The sequence below is a fragment of the Nothobranchius furzeri genome, chromosome 12, assembly GCF_043380555.1.
Source record: "Nothobranchius furzeri strain GRZ-AD chromosome 12, NfurGRZ-RIMD1, whole genome shotgun sequence".
NCBI lineage: Eukaryota > Metazoa > Chordata > Actinopteri > Cyprinodontiformes > Nothobranchiidae > Nothobranchius > Nothobranchius furzeri.
In genome coordinates this window covers 67,671,306-67,692,514 of record NC_091752.1, presented here as the reverse complement: position 1 = coordinate 67,692,514, position 21,209 = coordinate 67,671,306, and the positions used below count along the sequence as shown (strand labels likewise).

Here is a 21,209-nt window from a genome sequence, read left to right as displayed (position 1 = left end):
GTGTGCAGGTCGTTTGTATTCAGACAGTGATGCATGCGTTCACTCTTCCCTACCTGCACATGGCAAAGGGGGCGGAGTTTGGATAATCACGCGGTGTAATCACCAGTGCAGATCTGCAGCTGGCGCTCACACTTCAGAAACCTGAGAGATTGTCTTTTTTTTATTTTGAAGGTGAGATCAGCGGAGATGATCGAGGAGAAACCGTGTGTTCCGCGTGGCGTGTGCTTGTGCACTTTTTTTTTCTTTTTCCTTTTTTGGTCGTGTCCATTTTGTTTCCTGTGATTCTTAGTTTCTTTTTCTTGTTCTCTCTGGATAGTGCCTTTTTCTCTGGTGTTTCAGTGTCCCATCTGCTCCCCACCTCACTCCCCCTCCACCTTGTCGGTGTTGGACGGTTCTTTGTTGATAAGTGTGAATAAACTAAGATGATGTTCCATGTGACCAAATGCCACCGGCCCACCTTCTCATCGACCCTCACCAACGTAGAACTCTTTATTTGTGTCTCGCCTTGTCTTACCTAATGACACTGTTTTGTTTTTGCTCCTTTATTTGCATTTTTTTGTTTTCAATTAATAAAATGCAATTATTAAAATGTGTCTGTGGTCCGTTTATAAACACTTCATCAATAAATTATTAATAGTATCAGAAGTTATAGTTTTTAAAGAGAAACTTGTTTTGGTTACTGCTTGGGGTTGTCTGTTATGCGTTATGACCATTTGTGTGTTGGCTGTGGCGGCCATCTTGAATCAGGCTGTCATCAAAAGTTGCTCTATGGTGGTTCAAGTGGTATTTTATAGGCATGCACTACAACCTCCTCCCCGCCTTTCCGATTTGGTGATTTATGCCTTCTCCAGGTCAGGGGTGAAGAGAGAGCTCAGCCGGAAGGCAAAGTTCTTGATTCACTGGTCGATCTACGTTCCAACCCTCACCTAAGGTCACGAGCTTTGGGTAGTGACCAAAGGATGAGATCTCTGCAGGGTGGCTGGGCTCTCTCAGGGAGAGGGTGAGAAGCACGGTCATCTGGGAGGGGCTCAGAGTAGACCCGCTGCTCCTACATGTCGAGAGGATTCTGTTGAGGTGGCTCAGGCATCTGGTCAGGACGCCTCCCTGGTGAGATTTTCTGAGCACATCCAACCGGGAGAAGAGCTGAAAGAAGACCCAGAACACGCTGGAGGAGACTATGTCAGGAAACGCCTTAGGATTCCCCCAGAGGAGCTGACCCAAGTGGCTGGAGAGAGGGAAGTCTGGGCCTCTGCTTATTCTGACCCGACCCCGGATAAGCGGTGGAAGGTGGGTGGATAGGTGCTGAGCTAGTATGTCTACTGGACCAGCAAAGGTAATGCTACAGAGCTGTCACTGAAAGTTTACCTAAAGAAAAAGTTTGCTGAGAAACCATTTTATACTTATTATTTACTTATTATATTACTGATTATACTTATTTTAGAAACATTATCAGTTTCACGTGTAAATATGTCATCTACCCCTGTTTTCTGCATTAGCCGCTAACAGAAAATAGAAGGTGAAACATTCCAATTAGGAAAATCACACAGATCTGCGTCACACTGAAAAACTGCATCCATGGACTCACCCACCGTAGCTCACGATGGGGAAGGTTGTTGATTTGGCATCGAGGAGAGAGCACAGCTTGTCTCGGCTGGCAGAAGCTAACCATTAGCAGTGACTCCACAAACATCAAGGGGTGTTTCTCGATGTCAAGGCGCCTGGCCTGGTGAGGCGATGTCTTGCGAGGCCAGGCGCCTTGCTTACGAGGACACTGTCCTTCCTTGGTCAAAGAAAACGGTTAAATGGAACAGACTTGCATCACGTGTCCACGGCGGTCATGTAACGTCACGTGACACGGGAGATAACGTTATATTTTATACGTATTAGTTTCAATGTAAATATATAACAAGACTTTTACTTTTTAAATTGTGTATATGTTTATTAAATTAAATATATAAGTGAGTTACTACCCGCTAGCCACCGAAGCTGCAACTACTAAGCAACTAACCAACCATAGATAACTTCTTTGGATCTTAAAAAAAAAAGACATTTTAAATTAGTTGACTTAATTTTAAACTTGAAAATTGTCCCCGAAGTAGCTGCCGGCTTCTGATCCGCCGTCCTTTTGAAAATACCGCGGTGTATTCTGGGTAATTTTCTACCAAGGCTAGGCTACAAGATACCTCCCGTGTATCCTTGCTCAGCTAGCTAAACGGCTAACAAACGGAGAACACATGCCTCAATAGAACATGAACATTGGAACACGTCTTGGTGGCTCCCGATGACGTATCTGCTAGGCAACCGGGGCGGGCCAAGACATCAAGGCAGTGATAGAGTTGTGTTGCTGTTAGCCAATCAAAGGTGAGATGTTCAAATATCAGGAAGTGAGACTCCAAATCCTTCCGTGCTCTGCTCCCCTCTCCTCTGGCTCCTGAAACAGGAGCGCCAGAGTTTTGTTCCCACAGAGATCAACTCACAAGGCCTTTGTTTACAGACCACAGCGGACGTAACAACAAGCGAACTTGGTCTTTAAACCTTCGCGGTGTGTTTATAGATGTTGAAGAATGGTTTGACTGCACCTCAACTGCCAGCGGCGTCCCTAAGTGCAGGATGCTGCTGCACTTGCAAATGTGAATCTGACTTGTGGTTAAGTTCTTCCGGTTCCGGTTGAGTGAACGCTGGCGCGTCTCGCTGCCGCTGCTCGCTGGCAAACAAACTTTTTGTATTTTTTTTTTCTTCTTTTTCACCCTGGTCACATCCCTGTGTCGGTGAAAACTCATTTTCACCTACCTGCTCAGCTTGCGTTCTGGTTGCACATCACCACCTCCCTGCTCCACTCCATAATGTGGTCCAGCAGGATTTCTGTGTGCCTCGCACTGGCCTGGATCATCCTGTCGCTCATTCTTCTGTCCGTGGATGGCCTTCTCCAGTACTCGGCGGCGGAGCTCTTCAACCTCCGCTTTCGCTACTCCGGATCTCCACCACCAGCTCTGTGCCTCTTCCCCGACATCACCTTCCAGCCTCGCCGTCGGTATATCCATCGGGGGTCCCGGCGGAACCTCCATCTCGACGGCTCCAAAGGAATACCCTCCTTCTGGTCCACGACTAGCCGGCGGCTACCCAGGAATACCTGCCGAGCTGCCGACTCCAGCGTGTTAGCCCGGCTGGCTAGTCGGACTAATGCTCCTGTCGCCAGGGACTTCCGCACTGCTAATTTTGGTCTTCTCAACATTCGCTCCCTCTCTGGTAAAGGACATCTCCTCCAAGATACCATCAGTGACCATAAGCTAGACTTTCTTTGTCTGAACGAAACATGGCAACAACCCAGCGATTTCTCACAACTCAATGACTGTACTCCTCCCGGATTTGTTTACCTCTCCAAACCCCGTGGGTCGGGCCGCGGCGGTGGTCTCGCGATACTTTATCGCGAGACTTGGAAGGTCCTTCCCGTAAACCTTCCTCCTCTCACCACTCTGGAATGCCTCGCCTGTCAACTCTCCGGCCCGACCCCCACAATAATTGTCACTGTTTATCGTCCCCCCAAGTTCAGCCCTGAGTTTTTAAATGAACTCTCTGCTCTTTTATCCCATCTGTCCGCCCTTTCCCCAAATGTAATTTTTCTTGGTGATTTTAATATTCATATGGACAATATGGCCCTCCCCCTCAGCAAAGACTTCTCCTCATCTTTGGACAGCCTCAGTTTTCATCAATATGCCAATTTTCCCACTCACATTAAAGGTCACACCCTGGATTTAATCTGCTGCTCCGGCCTGACCCCCTCCAACTGTACAGCTGACCCGCTCCCTTTCACGGACCACTTCCTCATCTCCTTTTCTGTTCCCCTCCGTCTCTCCATCATCAAGTCACCACGTATCATTTCTTTTCGTAATATTAAGGACATTGATCTAGCCTCCCTGTCCTCCAGTTTTGCCACCTTGACCCCTAATTTGTCCTCTACTCCCGATGATCTTGTCATTCAGTACAATAACGGTCTGGTTTCTATCCTTAATTCATTTGCTCCCATCAAATCCCGCTCTGTATATTTTACTCGGTCTGCTCCATGGTTCACCCCTGCCCTTCGCTCCTTGAAAGCTACCAACCGGAGGCTTGAAAGACTCTACAAGAAAACCGGTCTCACCATCCATAAAGACTTATATTCTGCTCAGATTTCTCTCTACAAGGACTCCATCTCCCATGCCAAATCTCAGTATTACTCCGGTCTCATCTCGTCCAACTCCAGCAACACTAAAACATTATTTTCCATCATGAACAGCATTTTTCAGCCTCCCGACTCCTTACCCATCCATCTTTACTCTTCAGAAACCTGTAACTCTCTCCTTCAGTTTTTTAATGAGAAGGTCAATAGAATCCATCTCTCTTTACCTCATTCCTCCCCTCCCTCTCCTGATTTATTTGAACCCACCATTCCGTTCTCCTCCTTTGAACTTCCCCATCCCTCAGAAATATTAGATTACATCACCAAATCCAAACCTTCCACCTGTCAACTGGACCCTATTCCAACTGTTTTAGTTAAATCCTGCCTTTCTTCTCTGCTCCCTTTTATAACAGCCATTATTCATTCCTCACTATCCTCTGGTACGGTCCCATCCCTATTCAAATCCGCTTCAGTCAGCCCTATTCTAAAAAAACCTGGTTTAGATCCCAATGATTTCAATAACCTCCGTCCCATTTCCCATCTTCCCTTCATTTCCAAAGTCCTTGAGAAAACTGTTGCATCTCAGCTCCATTCACATCTCACCCGCAATAACCTTTATGAACAGTTTCAGTCTGGCTTCCGTCCCCACCACAGCACAGAAACAGCTCTCATCAAGATCACTAACGACCTACTCATTGCTGCTGATTCTGGTTTAATCTCTATTCTTATTCTCCTCGATCTGAGTGCGGCCTTTGACACCATTTCTCATCCCATCCTCCTTAATAGACTCTATTCCTTAGGCATCACTCACACCCCCCTCCGCTGGTTTCAATCTTACCTTACTGGCCGCACTCAGTTCATCCAGTTAAAATCCTTTACCTCAGAACCCTCCCCAGTCAAGTCAGGTGTGCCCCAGGGCTCTGTCCTGGGGCCCCTCCTCTTCATAGTATATCTCCTCCCTATCGGCAAAATCTTCCGCAAATTCAATATCCAGTTTCACTGCTTTGCAGATGACACCCAGCTCTACATTTCCAGTAAGCCCAACTCAACTCTCCCACCATCCTCCCTTACACTCTGCCTCTCTGAAATCAAATCATGGTTCACCTCTAATTTCCTCAAACTCAACGGCAATAAAACTGAACTTCTTCTAGTTGGCACTAACTCCACCCTCTCAACATCTGACAGCTTTTCTTTAACTATTGACAGTGCCACAGTCTCCCCCTCACCTCATGTCAAGAGTCTGGGTGTCATTCTCGACAGCTCCCTTTCTTTTCAGGCTCACATTAATAACTTAATTGGGTCAGCATACTTCCATCTACGTTCCATAAACCGTCTTCGTCCCTCACTGACCCCTCACACTGCCGCCATTCTCGTCCACAGCCTCGTCACCTCCCGTCTCGACTATTGCAATTCACTTCTTTATGGTCTCCCCAACAAACTCCTTCATAAACTGCAACTGGTCCAGAATTCAGCAGCCCGTATTATCACCAGAACCCCTTCCTTTCACCACATCACGCCGGTTCTCCAGCAGCTCCACTGGCTCCCAGTTAAATTCAGGTCCATCTTCAAAATTCTCCTCCATACCTTCAAAGCAATCCACAACCTCTCTCCTCCATATATCTCAGACCTTATAAGTATTCACACCCCGTCCCGTTCACTCAGATCTTCTTCTTCCATCCATCTTGCGGTTCCTTCTGCCCGTCTCGCTACCATGGGGAGCAGAGCTTTCAGCCGCTCTGCTCCTCGACTCTGGAACTCACTTCCCCCAGACATCAGGAACATCGACAGTTTTACCCTTTTCCAATCAAAACTCAAAACACATATGTTTAAATCTGCCTACAACCTCTGATTTTATTGAAATGTTTCTCTCTGTTTTTTCTTCTTTGGGTTTTATTATTGTTTTATTGTATTTTATTACGTGTTTTGTGTAAAGTGACCTTGGGTGTCCTGAAAGGCGCTTTGAAATAAAATGTATTATTATTATTATTATTAAGGAAGCTATCAGGCTAAATATCTTGCAACCCAAGGAGAAACAAGCCTGTTTTCTCTTAGTTTTGATGTGCAGAGGAAAAACACGAGTCAGCAGACAAGATGAGGAAGCTGCTGATTTTGTTTCTTGTGAAGATTGTGGTGCTCTGCATGCTGCAGGACGCTCAGAGTGACATTAACAACGGTCTCACGCTGTCGCCTGCTCCACTTTTTGACTTTTCGCTCTCGGGGATAGCTCTTTTGAGCCCCGCCTGACGCGTTACATCAGTGTCCTCTTTCTAGTCCTCTCGTCCGGAATCATTCAATGTGCCCTGGGTCTGAAAAGTATCATCCTGCGCCAGTGCATCTATTCATCTCTGACCTTTACAAATGATCCAACACGCTGAGACGTTCACAACGTGGTCTTGGAGTTTTTTTATTTAGTCCTTCATATATTAAATAATAGAAAACATCAAATGCAGCTCACAGGGCTTCTGTACATAAGACCCAAGCACAAACTCTGCCCTCAGGGTTTTGGCCTGGCGAAGCGGCCATATGGTGCTGCTATGAAGTCAACAGCAATAATGTCAGCTTTAAAAGCACCCCCCCCCCTTCAGTAAGAACGTTTTAAGATGATTTGAGGATTTGCAAGTGCAGATTTGAGAAGATTATTATCAGTGTGTGAAGTACGGTGCTTTGACTGATTCAGTTTCACGTGTTTCCAGTACGGTTTAGAAACTAGTGTGCCATGAAATGTTGGGTTTATAGGATGATGGTACTCTCTAAAAACCACTGGGTTGAAAACAACCCAATTTTAACCTGGATTATCCAATCAACCCAAAAAGCTAACCGTTGCCTTTTTTCAAGCTAGCTAGTGGCCTGTTGTCTGTATGAAGGCCTTTCATGAGTCTATTAACTCATTCAGTTCAATTTTTTATTCAATATTTTATTTCATTCACTGCCATTGACGACTAAAGTCGTCATTTTAGATCCAACCGTTCACTGCCAATGATGACTAAAGTCAGCCATTTGCATTTTTTTCTGTTTGAGCATCGGAACGAGCCCCGCGCTGAGAGAACAAACATCTCAGCCCTGAAGTCGATCTTCATCCGCATACGTCACACGTCACATGATCAGGAAGCAGAACATCCATGTGAATTCATAGTCAATTCAATTTTAATTTTGTGTTTTTATATTCAGGTTTTATTTGTATGTTGTTTTTATTTCTTTTGCTCCTTTTTACATTTTCCATCTACCTGACCATTTTAACTTGTGTTTTTTTGCTTGTTTTTTGTGCAGCGCTTAGTATGGTTGTAATGCCATGTTGAAAGCGCTATATAAATAAAGTGGTATGGTATGGTATGGTATGTGTTAGGAGATCGTTTTGGGCCGCTGCTGTAAAAAAAGTGAGGCGCGAACCGGAAAAGCGTCGACCGATCACAATTCAACAACGGATTATGAAAGAACGGATAACGCTCGAAACACACAGATTCTTCCTGATGTAAGAGGTGAGTCTCCGCTTTGTTTTGGTTGTTTTGGCATCGACATCATCCTAGCGCGCAACATTCTGTGACTCTTAAAAAAACAGTATAAACGGTGAGAAACGCTGGCAGCGAAGAGCTTTACCGATCAGGAAACGGCTTGCAGTGAGGGCGGGCAATCCTGGTCCTCGAGGGCCACTATCCCACATGTTTTACTGTTTTCCCTCTTTCAACACACCTGATTTCAAGCAGCAGGAGATTAGCTGGCTTCTGCAGAGCTTGATGAGCTGCTGAATCAACTGTGTTAGAACTGGGAAATAACAAAAAGATGGAGGATACCGGCCCTCGAGGACTATTTGTTACTAAGAACAAAAATAACTTTTAAACTGTTAAATCACTTTTCACTAACATTTTATTTCATAGTAAATGAGAAGTCCAGTACATTTGATCAGGTCACCGTCCTTTTGGAAATGGCCATTTGATGATGAAGCATTTTGTGAGCGTTGTCTTCAACCCACCAGTTTGGGATATTTCAACCCAACCTATGACCCAACAGAACTGGTCAAGCCTTGGGCCTCGGGCACACCGAAGGCGGACGCGCCGCTCAGCGTTGTGCCCGAGATTTTGAGAAGTCAAGTGGTCACACAGGACTGGAATTCTTTAAAAATGGGTAAGTACGCTAGTTATTTTAATATCTTAAGATAAATAGTACTTTAAAGTTATCAAAACTGCGGTCGAGTTTGTGCTGTAAAGTCGTTCCGCGTCGTAATGTCTGTTGTAAAGTACTCCACAATGTCATAAGCAGCCACAGCACCGCCGTACCGTGGCGTTTGAGATAGAACTGGTGCCTATCTTCAGCGCTTAAACGCAGCCCTTCTGGGACTCGGAGCGGCGCTCCCCGCGTGTCCACTCTCATTAACTGTTATGGATTCAATTTAAAATAACTGCATGGAGCGGGCTCAGCATGGCGCGGTGCGTCTGCCTCCGGTGTGCCCCGGGCTTTAGACTTAAAGAGCAAGTCACCCCCAAATCAACTTTATTTTCCTGATAAACTATATAAATGTGTGTCTAATCGTGCTGCAGACACGTGTAGTCAATAGTTTTGCACTTTAGTTCATTTTAGTTATAATTTTAATGTTCTGCCTAAAACTGTCAGTGTTGTGCCGTTGTCAGGTAAAAACTCTGCACTGCATTTGAATTTATATCTGCCATCGCTATTGGCTAAGAGGTACCCTAGAATGTTAGCTGGTACCATATGATGTCACAATGTCGTTGTGAGCCCGTATGTGTGTGTATTTGTTGGTGGCTCCGCCCTCTCGGTCTGCTAGGCAACAGCATTTGTTGCATTTTTCAAACAGGAAGTGGGAGTGGAGTAAGAATCTGGTAGGGGGTGACTTGCTCTTTAATGTCAGACGATCACGAACGCATGCAAAAAAGCAGGTATCTCTGTGAAGCGGTCTGACACGCTATAAGGTTATCAGATTGCTTGTTTCAGCTGCATGAGTGCATGCTTTAATCTGGCACGTGAAGGTTGAGACTTTCCACCCCACCTGTACTGCAGGTAAATGAGCTCCGGCACATAATAACCTCCACGGCTTTGGTTCAGAGTTGCACCAGGAAGTTGTGAGCTGTCCCAAACAAAAGTCATTCCCGGAATGATCTGTCAAACTGCACCCAAACATTGTTGAGTGGTGGTTTATCTTTTTAAACAAGGCCTTATGCAAATAGCATATCCGTTACACACACACACACACTGGTTCCTTGGTGAGCCTGCCAGTGGGAATGTGGCTGCTGCCACATTTCACCATGTAGCGTGGTCTGCATACTAGAATCAACACTGTTTGCTATCAGTTGTTTAGGCTTTACAGGAACCGGGAGTCGCTGCCTTTGGGACGTTAACATTTTTCATATTTTTACATTCATAAATACGTTCAGATATTAGCTGTTAAGTAAGTATTTGAATGTATTTATGTGACCGTGTTCTGGTCTGCATGATACTGCATACTGGAGACTTGAGCCACGTTAAATCATTAGTAGTGAAATGCTGCCTACTGCTGGCTGAAAATGTTTTCTAACAAAGATGCTTGTCTGCATGTAGGTTGCACTTTTGAAAACTGAGTGGGAACTAGATTTTTATATTCTCTGGGAACATGGGTGTCCAACGTGTGGCTCATGGGCCATTTGTGAGTGATTCTGTGCGGTTGTCAACTGCAATTTTAGATTTTCAGCCTCAGACACAGACCGTCGAGACAGATGGACACTTTTTAAAAATCAGTTCCCGTGAGATTTTTACTAATGTTAATCCTACATGAAAATGCTGCTACAATTAAGTAATTTGAAATGTAAAAAACAATTTTTACAATACATTTTTACTGCCATTGCATTATTTTAGATACAGCAGAGGGCGCCATTTCATTATTTATTGACTAAATGTGACTGAAAATAGCACGTGCCTTTGTGTTCTACGAGCAGAGTGTTTACATATAAACACACTGTCTCTGGAGTGTTCGCTGTATAAGGAAGGTTATGGCTTTCTGATATCTATACTGAAGTTATTGTAAATCAATGTTCTTGAAAAACATGAAAAGCTTCGTTATCGGCAGGATTCGAACCTGCGCGGGGAGACCCCAATGGATTTCTAGTCCATCGCCTTAACCGCTCGGCCACGACAACCTTAGTGCGCATGTCTGACAACAGTAGTTCATGTCGTAGAGCGACTTGCTTCATGATTGGAGGGTCATGGGTTCGATTCCAGCTCCCGCCAGGGGTATCCTGCTGTTGTGTTCTTGGGAAAGACACTTCACCCAACTTGCCTGTGTTAGTGGTGGTCAGAGGGGCCGACGGCGCCAAATGGCAGCCTCGCCTCTGTCAGACCTCCCCAGGGCGGCTGTGGCTACAAGTAGCTTACCATCACTAGCAGTGTGTGAATGTGAGAGTGTGTGAAAGCGTCTTTGGGTGTCTAGAAAAGCGCTATATAAGTTCAATGCATTATTATTATTATCACTATTCCACATCCAATCAGGTTTTTGCTACAGAATTTTGTAATGTGTGTAAATGACTGAAGGAACTGACCCGCCAACCTAATCTGACAAACAAGGATTTTGGTATGTCCAATAATCCAGGTGAGCATCTGGTCTAAATTAATCAAACGGTAGTGTTTGTTCTCAAATGCATTGAAGTAAGACGCTTCCATGAGCAAAACACTTGAGGAAAGTTGGGAAGATTTTTGACATTTTCCTGTCAATAACTTCTGATCAGACTGTCATTTGGAAACAATTCTATTTAGTTTAATAGAATATAGAGAATATAGAGCCAAATCGCGACTAGCTTCGTCTCAAGGCGATTCACAAAGTAACACATTCCCAAAGTTTCATTTCATTTCATTTATTTATTAATAAAGCACCTTAATGCCACCAGCCAAGGCTGCCCAAAGTGCAGTACGTGATAAAACCTTAGATCATATACAATAAAATTAGAGAAAATAAGACCATACTAAAAAATTGATGTCATGAAACACAAAAGAAAATAAAATCTAAATGCACATAATGCCTAAAAACAATTAAAATTAATAAGAACATTCCAAGAATATTACCAGAAAAATAACAATAAAACCAAGAGTACAAAAAAGTATAAAATAACTAGATTTGTAATATTGCTTCAGTTTAGCTCTAAAACTCCAGACAGTAGAGACTGTTTCATATCTAGTGGGAGTTTGTCCCACAGTCTTTGAGCCAGTATCAGGGGCGTGTCCAGGGAGTGGCCTGGGGTAGCACATGCCACCCTTGGAATCTGATTGGCCACCCCAGGTGCCACCACACTAATTTACCTTTAAATAGGCTTTTCATTGTCCACAAAGGCTTGGGGGTAAAACAAAAAAAGCATAACCATTGGTGCCACCCATGCTCAAAGTTGTGCCTCACCTGGACCACCCCATTTTAAAAGATCTGGACACGCCACTGGCCAGTATTGCAAAGGCTCGCTCCCCTCGAGACCTGCAGTTAAACCCATCGACATAGAAATATAAACCTAGGCTCGACCAATAAACCCATCTCTGCAGAGCGGAGAGGTCAGCTCTGCGAGATAAGGTGGCGCTGTTCCGGCAAGCGCCTGGAAAACACAAATCGGGGTTTCATTTCGATGCTATGCTTCACATGCAACCACTGCAGAGCATTAAGGACTTTCTAAGTTTCCTATATAAGGAATCCAGCAGATTGATGACATTAACAGTCGGAGTCTTTACAACAATCTCCATACTAAGCAAGCACGTAGCAACAGTGGAGAGGAAAACTCTAGAAGCTCCTGGCTAAATGTGAGCAGCCATCCGCCACGACTCACTGGGGTTTCCACAAAATAGTCATCAAGCTACAACCTCATTAAAAAAAAAACGATTTAAGCATCCTCTGATGCAGATGCGCAACTTTAGACCTTTATATCTCTACAGATTTATATCCACAGCAGAGGACGGCTTGTTTTGATAAAACTTACGTTGTAGCCGTATATTATGTCGATGGTTGTAGCTTGATGACTACCTTTCTAAAGAGGCGTTTGTGTTTCCAAATAAACATTCTGATCAGGAGTTTTTGATTTGGAAAATGCCAATCTATGTATTTCTTCCTGAATTTACTCGAGTTTATAAACAGTTTATTATTGTAAATTTTTTATTTGTTTATTTACTTTGGATTTTTAACCGACGTGCGGATAAAAACGTGGTAATATCGGGTTGATATTGTGTTCATTGTTGCCTTCGAGCTGGAAGCTCTGTGACCACGTGACCCATCCAGCGAGGGCCTGCTGTTTGTTCAGCCAGAGAAGAAAAATGGCGGCCCTGGGCGAACCAGAACGGGTCGCCGGGCTAACGTTTTGAGCTTTCGCACTCGAAAAGACACAGGGGACTTCGCGGGCTTTCTGCATCGTCTAGGTTCGGCTTCGTGGCGGTACCGTTTTCGCTCGCAACCGTGCGTGCCAAACACACGCAAACATCGGAATTGCAATATAATAGGCTTCGCCTAACATGAGAGGGAAAAGGGGCAGGCCGCCCAAACCGCTACAAAACGAGGAGCCATCCCCAGCTACGACCAGGGGCTTACGACCCAGGAGGAATCTAAAACCCAGGTTTAAGGACAGCGGGGACGAGGAAGCCGAAAGCCCCTCGAGGGAGACCACCAAGTCCACCCGAAAGAAGAAGGCAACGTCTACACGGGGCAGGGGACGAGGGAGAGGCGGCGGCGGCGGCAGCAGAGGAGGCAGAGGCGGTCGGGGAAAGCGGGCGGCTGTGCCCAAAACAGTGGTGTACGATGACCACGAGAGCGATGAAGACGAAGAGGATGCTGTGAGTCTAAGGTCGGAGGAGGATGAGTTTGTTGAGGAGGAACCTCAGTCCGAGGAGGACGAGGCCCTCAAAGAGGATTCCGATTGCCTGGAAGACGATGGGCTGGAGGAGGAAGAGGATGTTGCCAGCTACTGCACGGAGAGTAGCTTTCGGAGTCAGAGCACTCACGCTAGCACTCCAGGTAAATAAACACCCCATCACTGATCAGACACCTGTCGTAGTGAGTCAGAAACCCCAACTACCTCAACTCTCAGAGTTGTGCAGGAAGCTGTAAGGTTATTGTTCAAAATGGGAGAATGTACACTTTATGAAAACAGGCCTCATTGAGTTCAAACGCTTCTGCAGGTGCGCCTCAGCCCAACCTGCAGGGCCCAGCTGGTTCCGATCACCCCGTGTAACCAACACGCTTCTTACAGACCGATCAAAATCCACCAGAAAGAAAACGGCTAATTCAAACGACTAGTGTTAGCGTGCTAATGCTAGCGAGCGAAATCCGCTCAGTGCAGCGTTACCCTGTCAAGTCAAGTCTGTCATTAAAAAATAACAGCATTTATTATAATTAACGCAATATATTAACCAAATATTGCATGAGTATTAAATAAAACCACACTTTAGCTTTTATTGGGAACCGTCGAGCTCAGCTAGCTGTTAGCTTCACTAGCAGCTGTCAGTTTTGCCCGTTTGTTAGCATTCGCTTTGTCAAAATGAGTTAATTAAGGAATTGTAAACTCGTAAATATTTACTGGTGACGTGCTGCAGGTGTGCACGCAGGTACATTTAGGATGTGTGACCAGCTTAGATCGTATGTTCGGACTTGACAGTCAGCGCTTGTCTGCTTGCCGGAGGTTGATGCAGCCTCATTAAGCTAATAATGACGTTAGCCATTAGCCATGTGTGGGACAAGTTCAGCTGGAGTTTGTAAAACTTCAGTTACCTTTGTGTCGCTGTTTAATCGGTGTTATGTTAACTTCTGACGCATTTTACACGTTAAATGCACTTGAATAAGTAAAAATAAATTACAGCTTTTCAGAGATTTTATTCACCATAGAGGTGAAACGGCTCTTTCTGTGTTGCTGTTATATAAAAATGTTCAAACATGAATATTTTTACCCAGTTTTACAAGATTGATAACATAGTCATGAAAGACAAAACTATAAGCTGTGTTTAAAACTTAACTTTAAGTTTAAAAGCAGAAATCTTGCTTTAACATTTCCTTTTTTTGTTTCACAGGAAAGAAAAAGTTGCGTGCTGTCCGCCCTCCCACTCCCAGTTTGGAAGACAAGGAGATTCCTCTTCTTGAGCTGCCAGAGACCTCCGAGGATCTTCTGGTGCCGAATGAGGAGCTGCTGAACGTTACTTCCGTCTACGAGGTGCTGAGGAACTTCTGCACTGTGCTGCGTCTGTCTCCGTTTCGTTTTGAGGACTTCTGCGCGGCCCTGATTGGCCAGGAGCAATGCACGTTAATAGCAGACACCCATATCGCCCTGTTGAAGGCGATCCTACGAGAGGAAGACTCTTCCAACACTACCTTTGGTCCTGCAGACCTCAAGGACAGTGTCAACTCCACTTTGTACTTTATTGATGGCATGACATGGCCTGAGGTTTTACGGTCTTACTGTGAAAGTGACAGAGAGTTCCATCATGTTCTGCCGGACCTGGAGATGGACGAGTATCCCTATGGTCCTCTTGAAAGTAAGATCAAGGTGCTGCAGTTCTTAGTGGATCAGTTCCTCACCACCAACATTGCCCGCGAGGAGCTGATGTCCGATGGCAGCATGCAGTACGATGACCACTGCCGCGTGTGTCACCGCCTTGGTGACCTGTTGTGTTGCGAGACTTGCTCAGCCGTCTATCACCTGGAGTGCGTGAAACCGCCGTTACAGGAAGTTCCAGAGGATGAGTGGCAGTGTGAGATCTGTGTGGCTCACAAGGTGCCAGGAGTCACAAACTGTGTGACCGAGGCTCAGAAGAACAGGCCCTACATCCGCCAAGAGCCCATCGGATACGATCGCCACCAGAGGAAATACTGGTTCCTCAGTCGAAGGATCATCATGTAAGTTGGCATTGAGGTTTAGTCCTCCTTCATGTCAGAGTAAATACGTTCATAGGTTGAAGATGTTTATGGACAGGATGTTTAGCAAGACCCCGCAGCTCACTCAAAGGGGCTGAAGAACCCTTGCAAACATTTCGAGACACTTTAAAGACTTCATAGTGAGCGCCGCAGTCACAGCCCAGATGATCTCATCAGAGACGCGTGTCACTGAGCAGTTAATGCAGACCTGTAGATGCACGACGGGTTGCTGCAGCAGTTGTCTTTCGCAGGCGTCCCATCTCCTCCCACCAGTAGCTTTTTGTCGAACACGTTTCGTTGCAAGTCTGCAGAGGACACGGCGTAAGATCTGAAACCTAATGCTGGCCGATAAAACCACTCCCAGTCTGCAGAAACCAGCGCTACTGGTTTTTCCATCAGAAATAAAAAGCGCACGTCCATAACCGCTGCTGGAGAAAGGATCGCGGTGCTCTGAACGAGCGTGCTTGGCTGCCGTAAAGCCCTGATTCTAACTTGTTGTGACAGTTTGTTGACATGCAGAAGTCATCAAGCTTCCACAAACTCAGCCTGTTTGTGGAGAGATGAGGTGTAAGGAGTTCTCATACAAGGTTCTGCATCAGAAGAACGGTATAAAGTCTGATGAAGGCCCTCATTTGTTTACGAGATTAGACTGAGCTGAGGAGACGTGTTATTAGAGTAGAACGTGGTGCTATCCCATAACGAGGAGGTGCTTTCAGGCTGACGATTAACCTGCTCCTGTTGTCTCCTCAGCGAGGAAGATGGCGAGCATGTGAAGAAAAAGATCTGGTACTACAGCACCAAGGCGCAGCTAGAGGAGCTGATGGAGAGCCTGGATAAGGAGCGCTGGGAGATGGACCTCCACGCCACTCTGGAGGAGATGAAGGAGGAGGTGCAGGCTCACATGGACATCACAGAGGACCTCACCAACAGAGCTCGTGGGAGCAATAAGGCCTACCTCGCCGCTGTTAACGGTACAGTTTTCATTTGTTGTTGCTCTGATGTGAGCGGCTTTCTGTGGAGGATCAGAATAGCGGTGCAGGAAACGTGAGCTCGGCGGTCCCTCAGGCCACAGCGTAGACCACATTCAGATGTTCTTCATGGTTCCTACCGACGCGTTCACTCACTTAAAGTAGAACATGTGCAATGCTCACTTTTTTTGCATCCTTTTGTGGATTGGGGACTCCCTCTTGAGCCCTGCTCTGTGAGTGCTTGGTGTCAGGAATCATTTTCTTTGAGCAGTTTGTAAAGTCCCTTATGATGTCACAATAGGGGGAATTGGCAAAGCTGGAGGAGCAGCAGCTCTACTCAGAGCCCCTCCTGGATGTCTGAGCTCCTAACCTCTCAGGAGCCAATCACGGAATGGGTGGGCGTGGCCATTAACATAGTGACAGAGCCCTCGCCCCTTCCTTCCACCGGATGTGAAAGTGTTATGAAACATACTACGCAGCAATTAGCCGCCGTTCTAGTGGACGGCTGTCCGGATTGGCAGCAAAGTTTAACGTTTTGGATGCTTCCCAGAAGCTTCCCGGGTCTATTTGTCACGTGTTACGTTCCCAAAACATTTCAAACTCCGCAGTTTAGATCGGGCCAGACAGGAAGTGAAACACGAAAACACTGTGAAACATTCCGAAACTTCACAATAAAAGTCACGTGCAGATAAACTTTCGTCGTTTCTTGTGAAATCCCGTAGCCGATGTAAACAGAACAGAAAATTACAGATTTTTTTTTTATACCTGCAGCTGTCTTTTGCTTTGCTTGTCACTGTGTGGACTTGTGAAATCACGCGTGGTGTTGCAGTTCTCTCGTGAATTAGTAACTGTTTGCGGGACCGGTGACGTGGAACGCTTTTGCTCATTCGAAACTCTCCCGGTTAGAAGAGAGCTCGCAGGTAAAACGCCGCTGTTGCGTTACACGCTGCTTTCACATCCGGTGGAAGGAAGGGGTGAAACGGCTCATTCTGGAAGGCACTGAAAATGTCTGCAGGGCTGCTGAAATCTCTTTACGTGAGAGGGAATTGGTACAACAACATGTTGTTGTATGAACGTGATCAATCATACGTTGTTTAAAGAGGAATTATGTGTCTGATTTACCAACACCCCCCAGCTCCGCCCCCTCTGTGACCTCAGCCAGCTGTTTCCGTTTCTGTTTGCAGGCTGCCGGATCTGTCAGTTACTTTTGGTGTGTGTGTGTGCGCCACCAGAATGATTGATTCTGCTTCTCAAGGTGAACGCTAGGCGATAAAGCTGCAGGTTTCTAGTTCAGAGTGAGATTGCATCAAACGGCTGCCCTAAAGGAGGCTTCGTGTGGAAACCGTTTAAATGATGACCCCGTGTTCGTTCATCTTGAGATGTTCAGTAGTGCTGCTGTTACAGATGATTTGTGGTAGAAAAAAAACACTTTCCTGTTTCAGACGTTGTGATGGAGCGTTTGAAGGTCCGGCGAGCAGCGCAGGAAGCAACGAGGCGAGAGGAGGAGGTGAAGCAGGAAACAGCAGGAGGCTCCGTAAATCCAGCTGTGGGCAGCGCTGAAGGCTCTTCGCAGCCCGGCAGGACGGCTGAGGCGGCAACAGGGTCCAGCTCTCAAGGTGTAAAATAATTTGTGTGTGCAGCTCATCCGTTGAGTCTAACGAGGCTAAACCCTCCTAACTTTGATGCTTTCCTCATGTCTCGTCACAGCTGCAGCAGAGAGGTCCATATCAGATCCTCCTGCCTCTGCCACGGAGGCCTCGGCCAAGACTCAACCGCTTGAGTCAGACAGTGAAACACAAGCTACTCGTGCTGAGAACCGGGCCACCGGGGAGCCTTCTGCTCCGACGAAACAGGAAGGCCCAGGTAGTCCTGTCCTCTTCTTTCAGCTCAGTTTCTGGTTCCTGATGCTCGCTGTCCAGAAGCTGCACGAGACTTCTCCTTCTCATGGCACAACCAGAGTCTCGGATTGCCTCTGCAGCCGGGCTGCAGCTGGTTTTGGTTGCTTTTCTAGACCATTTTAGTCTCATGAAGTGAAGACGCCTCCGTTTTTGTCTCTAATTTAAAGCCACGACATCATATCAACAAACTCAAACCATTAATAAAAGTCTTCTTGTTGTTCTTCCATCTGTTCCAGGTGTAAACCAGAAATCCGGTGAAGTTGGAGGCGGTGAGGAGTCGTCACCGGCCCAGGAGGAGTCCCAGCCAGAGATCCGAGCTCCTGGTTCCGGGGTTGTGAAGAAGCTCGATCCGCCTGACTTGGCCGACGGGTCGTCCCAGTCTTCGTTTACCAGCCAAGACGGGACGGGTTAGGATTTCTGATTTACAAACGGAACACAGAAACAAACTTTTGCCGTAGTTTGACTGAAGTCAGACTTTTAAAGTGCACGTAAGGCGTTAATCCAGCAGAGTGGTTCTAATCCAGCTGAAGTACCCAGAGAATGTGGTTAGAAACCGAGTTCATCTGCATGTGAACCGCCCGGTCGGGCCGTGACCGGCCCGGGTGCTCCACCTAAAGTAACGAGACCGCAGAAGTAGCCTTCTCGTGATGTCGTCGCCACAAAGTAGAGCCTGTAACTAGGACTGTAGCTATCGGATATTGTTGTAATCGAGTACTCTAATAAATGACCCTTTTGAGTTTGTAAACCATGACATCAAACAGCACGTTATGAAATATGAAAGACCTCTTAAAATGAGCACGCTGTTGCCAGTTATTCAAGTTTTATTCAAAATTATCTTTCAAAACTTCAGACCTTCAACGTTACTTCACAGTAAACAAACGCCTGTGCAAAAAATAAGCAAACAACCTGAGCCGTGTGAGGATCTACCAGCCCGGCAAGCCAGACAACAACTAGGAGGATAACTGTTGAAGTAGCGCTGCGAGCGGCTGCGGCCCAAACAGAACCAGAACCGCTCACGGCGCATGTGCAAACATGGCTCGCCAGCTGTTTCCCTGTTAACACACGTCCGTTCTCCCCTTTTGTTCTCACACAATAACGAGGATTGTTGAGAAAGCAGGTTTGCCGTGGTTTTGTCAAATTATACTGATCACACATTTATTTACTTTCTTGCGTTTTCCTCCATAAATACCCGTGTCCTCCTGCAGCGACCCCGAGGGACAACGGCCATCAATAACAACACAATAAAAAGTCTGACGTGTTGTAAAAACTGCTATTTTTAGCACATTTTGGGTCCAACGTGTTGCTACCAGACGACAGCGTGAGCTGAAACTGGGCGCTACAAGCGAAAAAGTCGCTCAGCGTCCGCAGAATATACAGCGGACCTCAGAGTCCGCTTGCAGAAGTGACATTTACATGTGGATGTTTCCTGGTCAGGTGCTGCAGCATGGAGGATGTGGTGTTGTGGTAGGCTAGATCCACTTTACAGTATTTACACTGGACTACGTTTCCCACCTTACCACGTGAAAAATGCTCCCACACCTTTGACATTTCCTGTCTTTTTCGCACTCCACCGGGGTCCACGTGGTCCGCCATGGCTTAAGAGAAAGTTAAGTTACATTCGCTACTCGCGTGTGCATTCAGTGCAGTGTGTATGTGCGTCACTTATTTAGGTCCGGGTGAAACACGACCCCGGGCGATTGCAAAGCCGTGAATTAATTAAACATGAATTAAAACGAAGACTCGAGGCAGAGAATTTGACTCGAGGATTTTTTTGTACTCGAATTATTCGTTTCAACCCCACGTGTGACGTCATCAGACGGTACCGTACGCACCAATCAGCTGTGCTGCAGCGTTGTCCATGCCTTCGACCGTTGTGCCTGTCCTGCTTGTACTTCTGTCCAGCTCCAGAGCGCTTCGCCTCGCTGCCCTGTCCTACATTTTTGTCTTGTTGCATCAGATTAGCAGTTCCCCTCACTGATGTTCTTATCTGCCTTCTGAATGACAGAGGAGTATAATGAAAGGATCAGGAAGCTGACGGCAGCAGGACAAGCATCGAAAGCTCCGCTCAACCGAAGCAGCGAAGCGGTGAGACACGTTTGTTGTTTTTAAACTAAAAAAGTCTCTAAATGCTGGTTTTCTGTCTACAGATCTGATCGATCATTTCCTGTTTTTGGCTCCTGAAGTAGAGCAAAGTTCTGACGTATGCTACGCTAACACACTCGTCTCCTCTCCGTTTCAGCCCTCCCTCGTACACGCCGATGCCAACACGTCCCGTCTGAGCTTCTTGAAAAGGGACCTGATGGTGAATTTGAACAACCTGTTCAAACTGGGTCAGGAGGGTAAATATCGGGTTTATCAGAACCAGTACAGCACCAACGTCCTGGCCCTCAACAAGCACCAGCACCGAGAGGATTACGACAAGAAGCGCCACCTCTCCCACAAGTTTAGCCTGACCACCACGTCGGAGTTCAAATGGAGCGGCTCCATCTACGGTTCCCGGAGCCTGACCGTCTCCACGCTGCGCCTGACCATCATCCAGCTGGAAACCAACGTGCCGGGACCGTTCATGCACCCCAACTGGGCTTCACACAGGTACGTCTCCGCGTCAGCGTGGAGGTGGTCAACCCCGCTTCTCTTAACTAACTTTTAATCTTTTTTCTTTCATATTTTATGACTCCATGTTCTTTTAAACCTGAATGAGTGTTGTTGTTTTTTAAATGACCGATTCATAAAATTTAAATATTTGTATAGAAAGAAAATTCCCAAATTTATAAATGTTGACAAACATCACATTTCTTATTAGTGACACAAACCCTTGTCTTCAAAGAGCAAGTCACCCAAAATCAACAATTCTTGCTGATAAACTCTATAAATGAGCGTCTAATCGTGCTGTAGACACATGCAGTCAGTAATTTGGCACTTAAGTGCATCTTAGTTGAAATCTGAGACCACGGTCTTGAGTCAGAAAAGGGTGGAACGCCTTCTCCGGGTCAGGGATGAGGTCCTGCCCCAAGTGGAGGGGTTTAAGTATCTCGGGGTCTTGTTCCCGAGTGAGGGAAAACTGGAGCGTGAGATCGATAGGCGGATTGGTGCTGCATCTGGAGTGATGTGGGCGTTGTACCGGTCTGTCGTGGCAAAGCTCTCGATTCACCGGTCGATCTACGTTCCTACCCTCACCTATTGGTCATGAGCTTTGGGTAATGACCGAACGATAGAGATTGCGGACACAAGCGGCCGAAATGAGTATTTTTCGCAGAGTGGCTGGGCTCTCCCTTAGAGACGAGGTGAAAAGCTCGGTCATTCGGGAGGGGCTCAGAGTAGACCCGCTGCTCCTCCAC

At 46.3% G+C, this 21,209-nt stretch overlaps 1 protein-coding gene and 1 non-coding gene across 5 annotated transcripts in view; one reads left to right on the top strand and one right to left on the bottom strand.

Annotated features, from left to right (window-relative positions):
- Window positions 1-10,196: 10,196 nt before the first annotated feature.
- Window positions 10,197-10,278, bottom strand: trnas-aga (transfer RNA serine (anticodon AGA)). Its single transcript has one exon. It is a non-coding gene; the product is annotated as a tRNA-Ser (tRNA).
- Window positions 10,279-12,431: 2,153 nt separating this feature from the next.
- bptf (bromodomain PHD finger transcription factor) overlaps window positions 12,432-21,209 on the top strand; it is a 32,215-nt gene continuing 23,437 nt past the window's right edge. For all 4 annotated transcript variants that reach the window (XM_070542867.1, XM_070542865.1, XM_070542866.1 and 1 more), the window contains exons 1-8: window positions 12,432-13,115; window positions 14,165-14,987; window positions 15,756-15,976; window positions 17,416-17,589; window positions 17,681-17,836; window positions 18,108-18,278; window positions 19,877-19,956; window positions 20,111-20,463. In XM_070542867.1, the coding sequence (XP_070398968.1) occupies window positions 12,617-13,115; window positions 14,165-14,987; window positions 15,756-15,976; window positions 17,416-17,589; window positions 17,681-17,836; window positions 18,108-18,278; window positions 19,877-19,956; window positions 20,111-20,463 (2,477 nt within the window). In that variant the 5' untranslated portion in view covers window positions 12,432-12,616. The remainder of the gene's footprint in view (window positions 13,116-14,164; window positions 14,988-15,755; window positions 15,977-17,415; window positions 17,590-17,680; window positions 17,837-18,107; window positions 18,279-19,876; window positions 19,957-20,110; window positions 20,464-21,209) is intronic.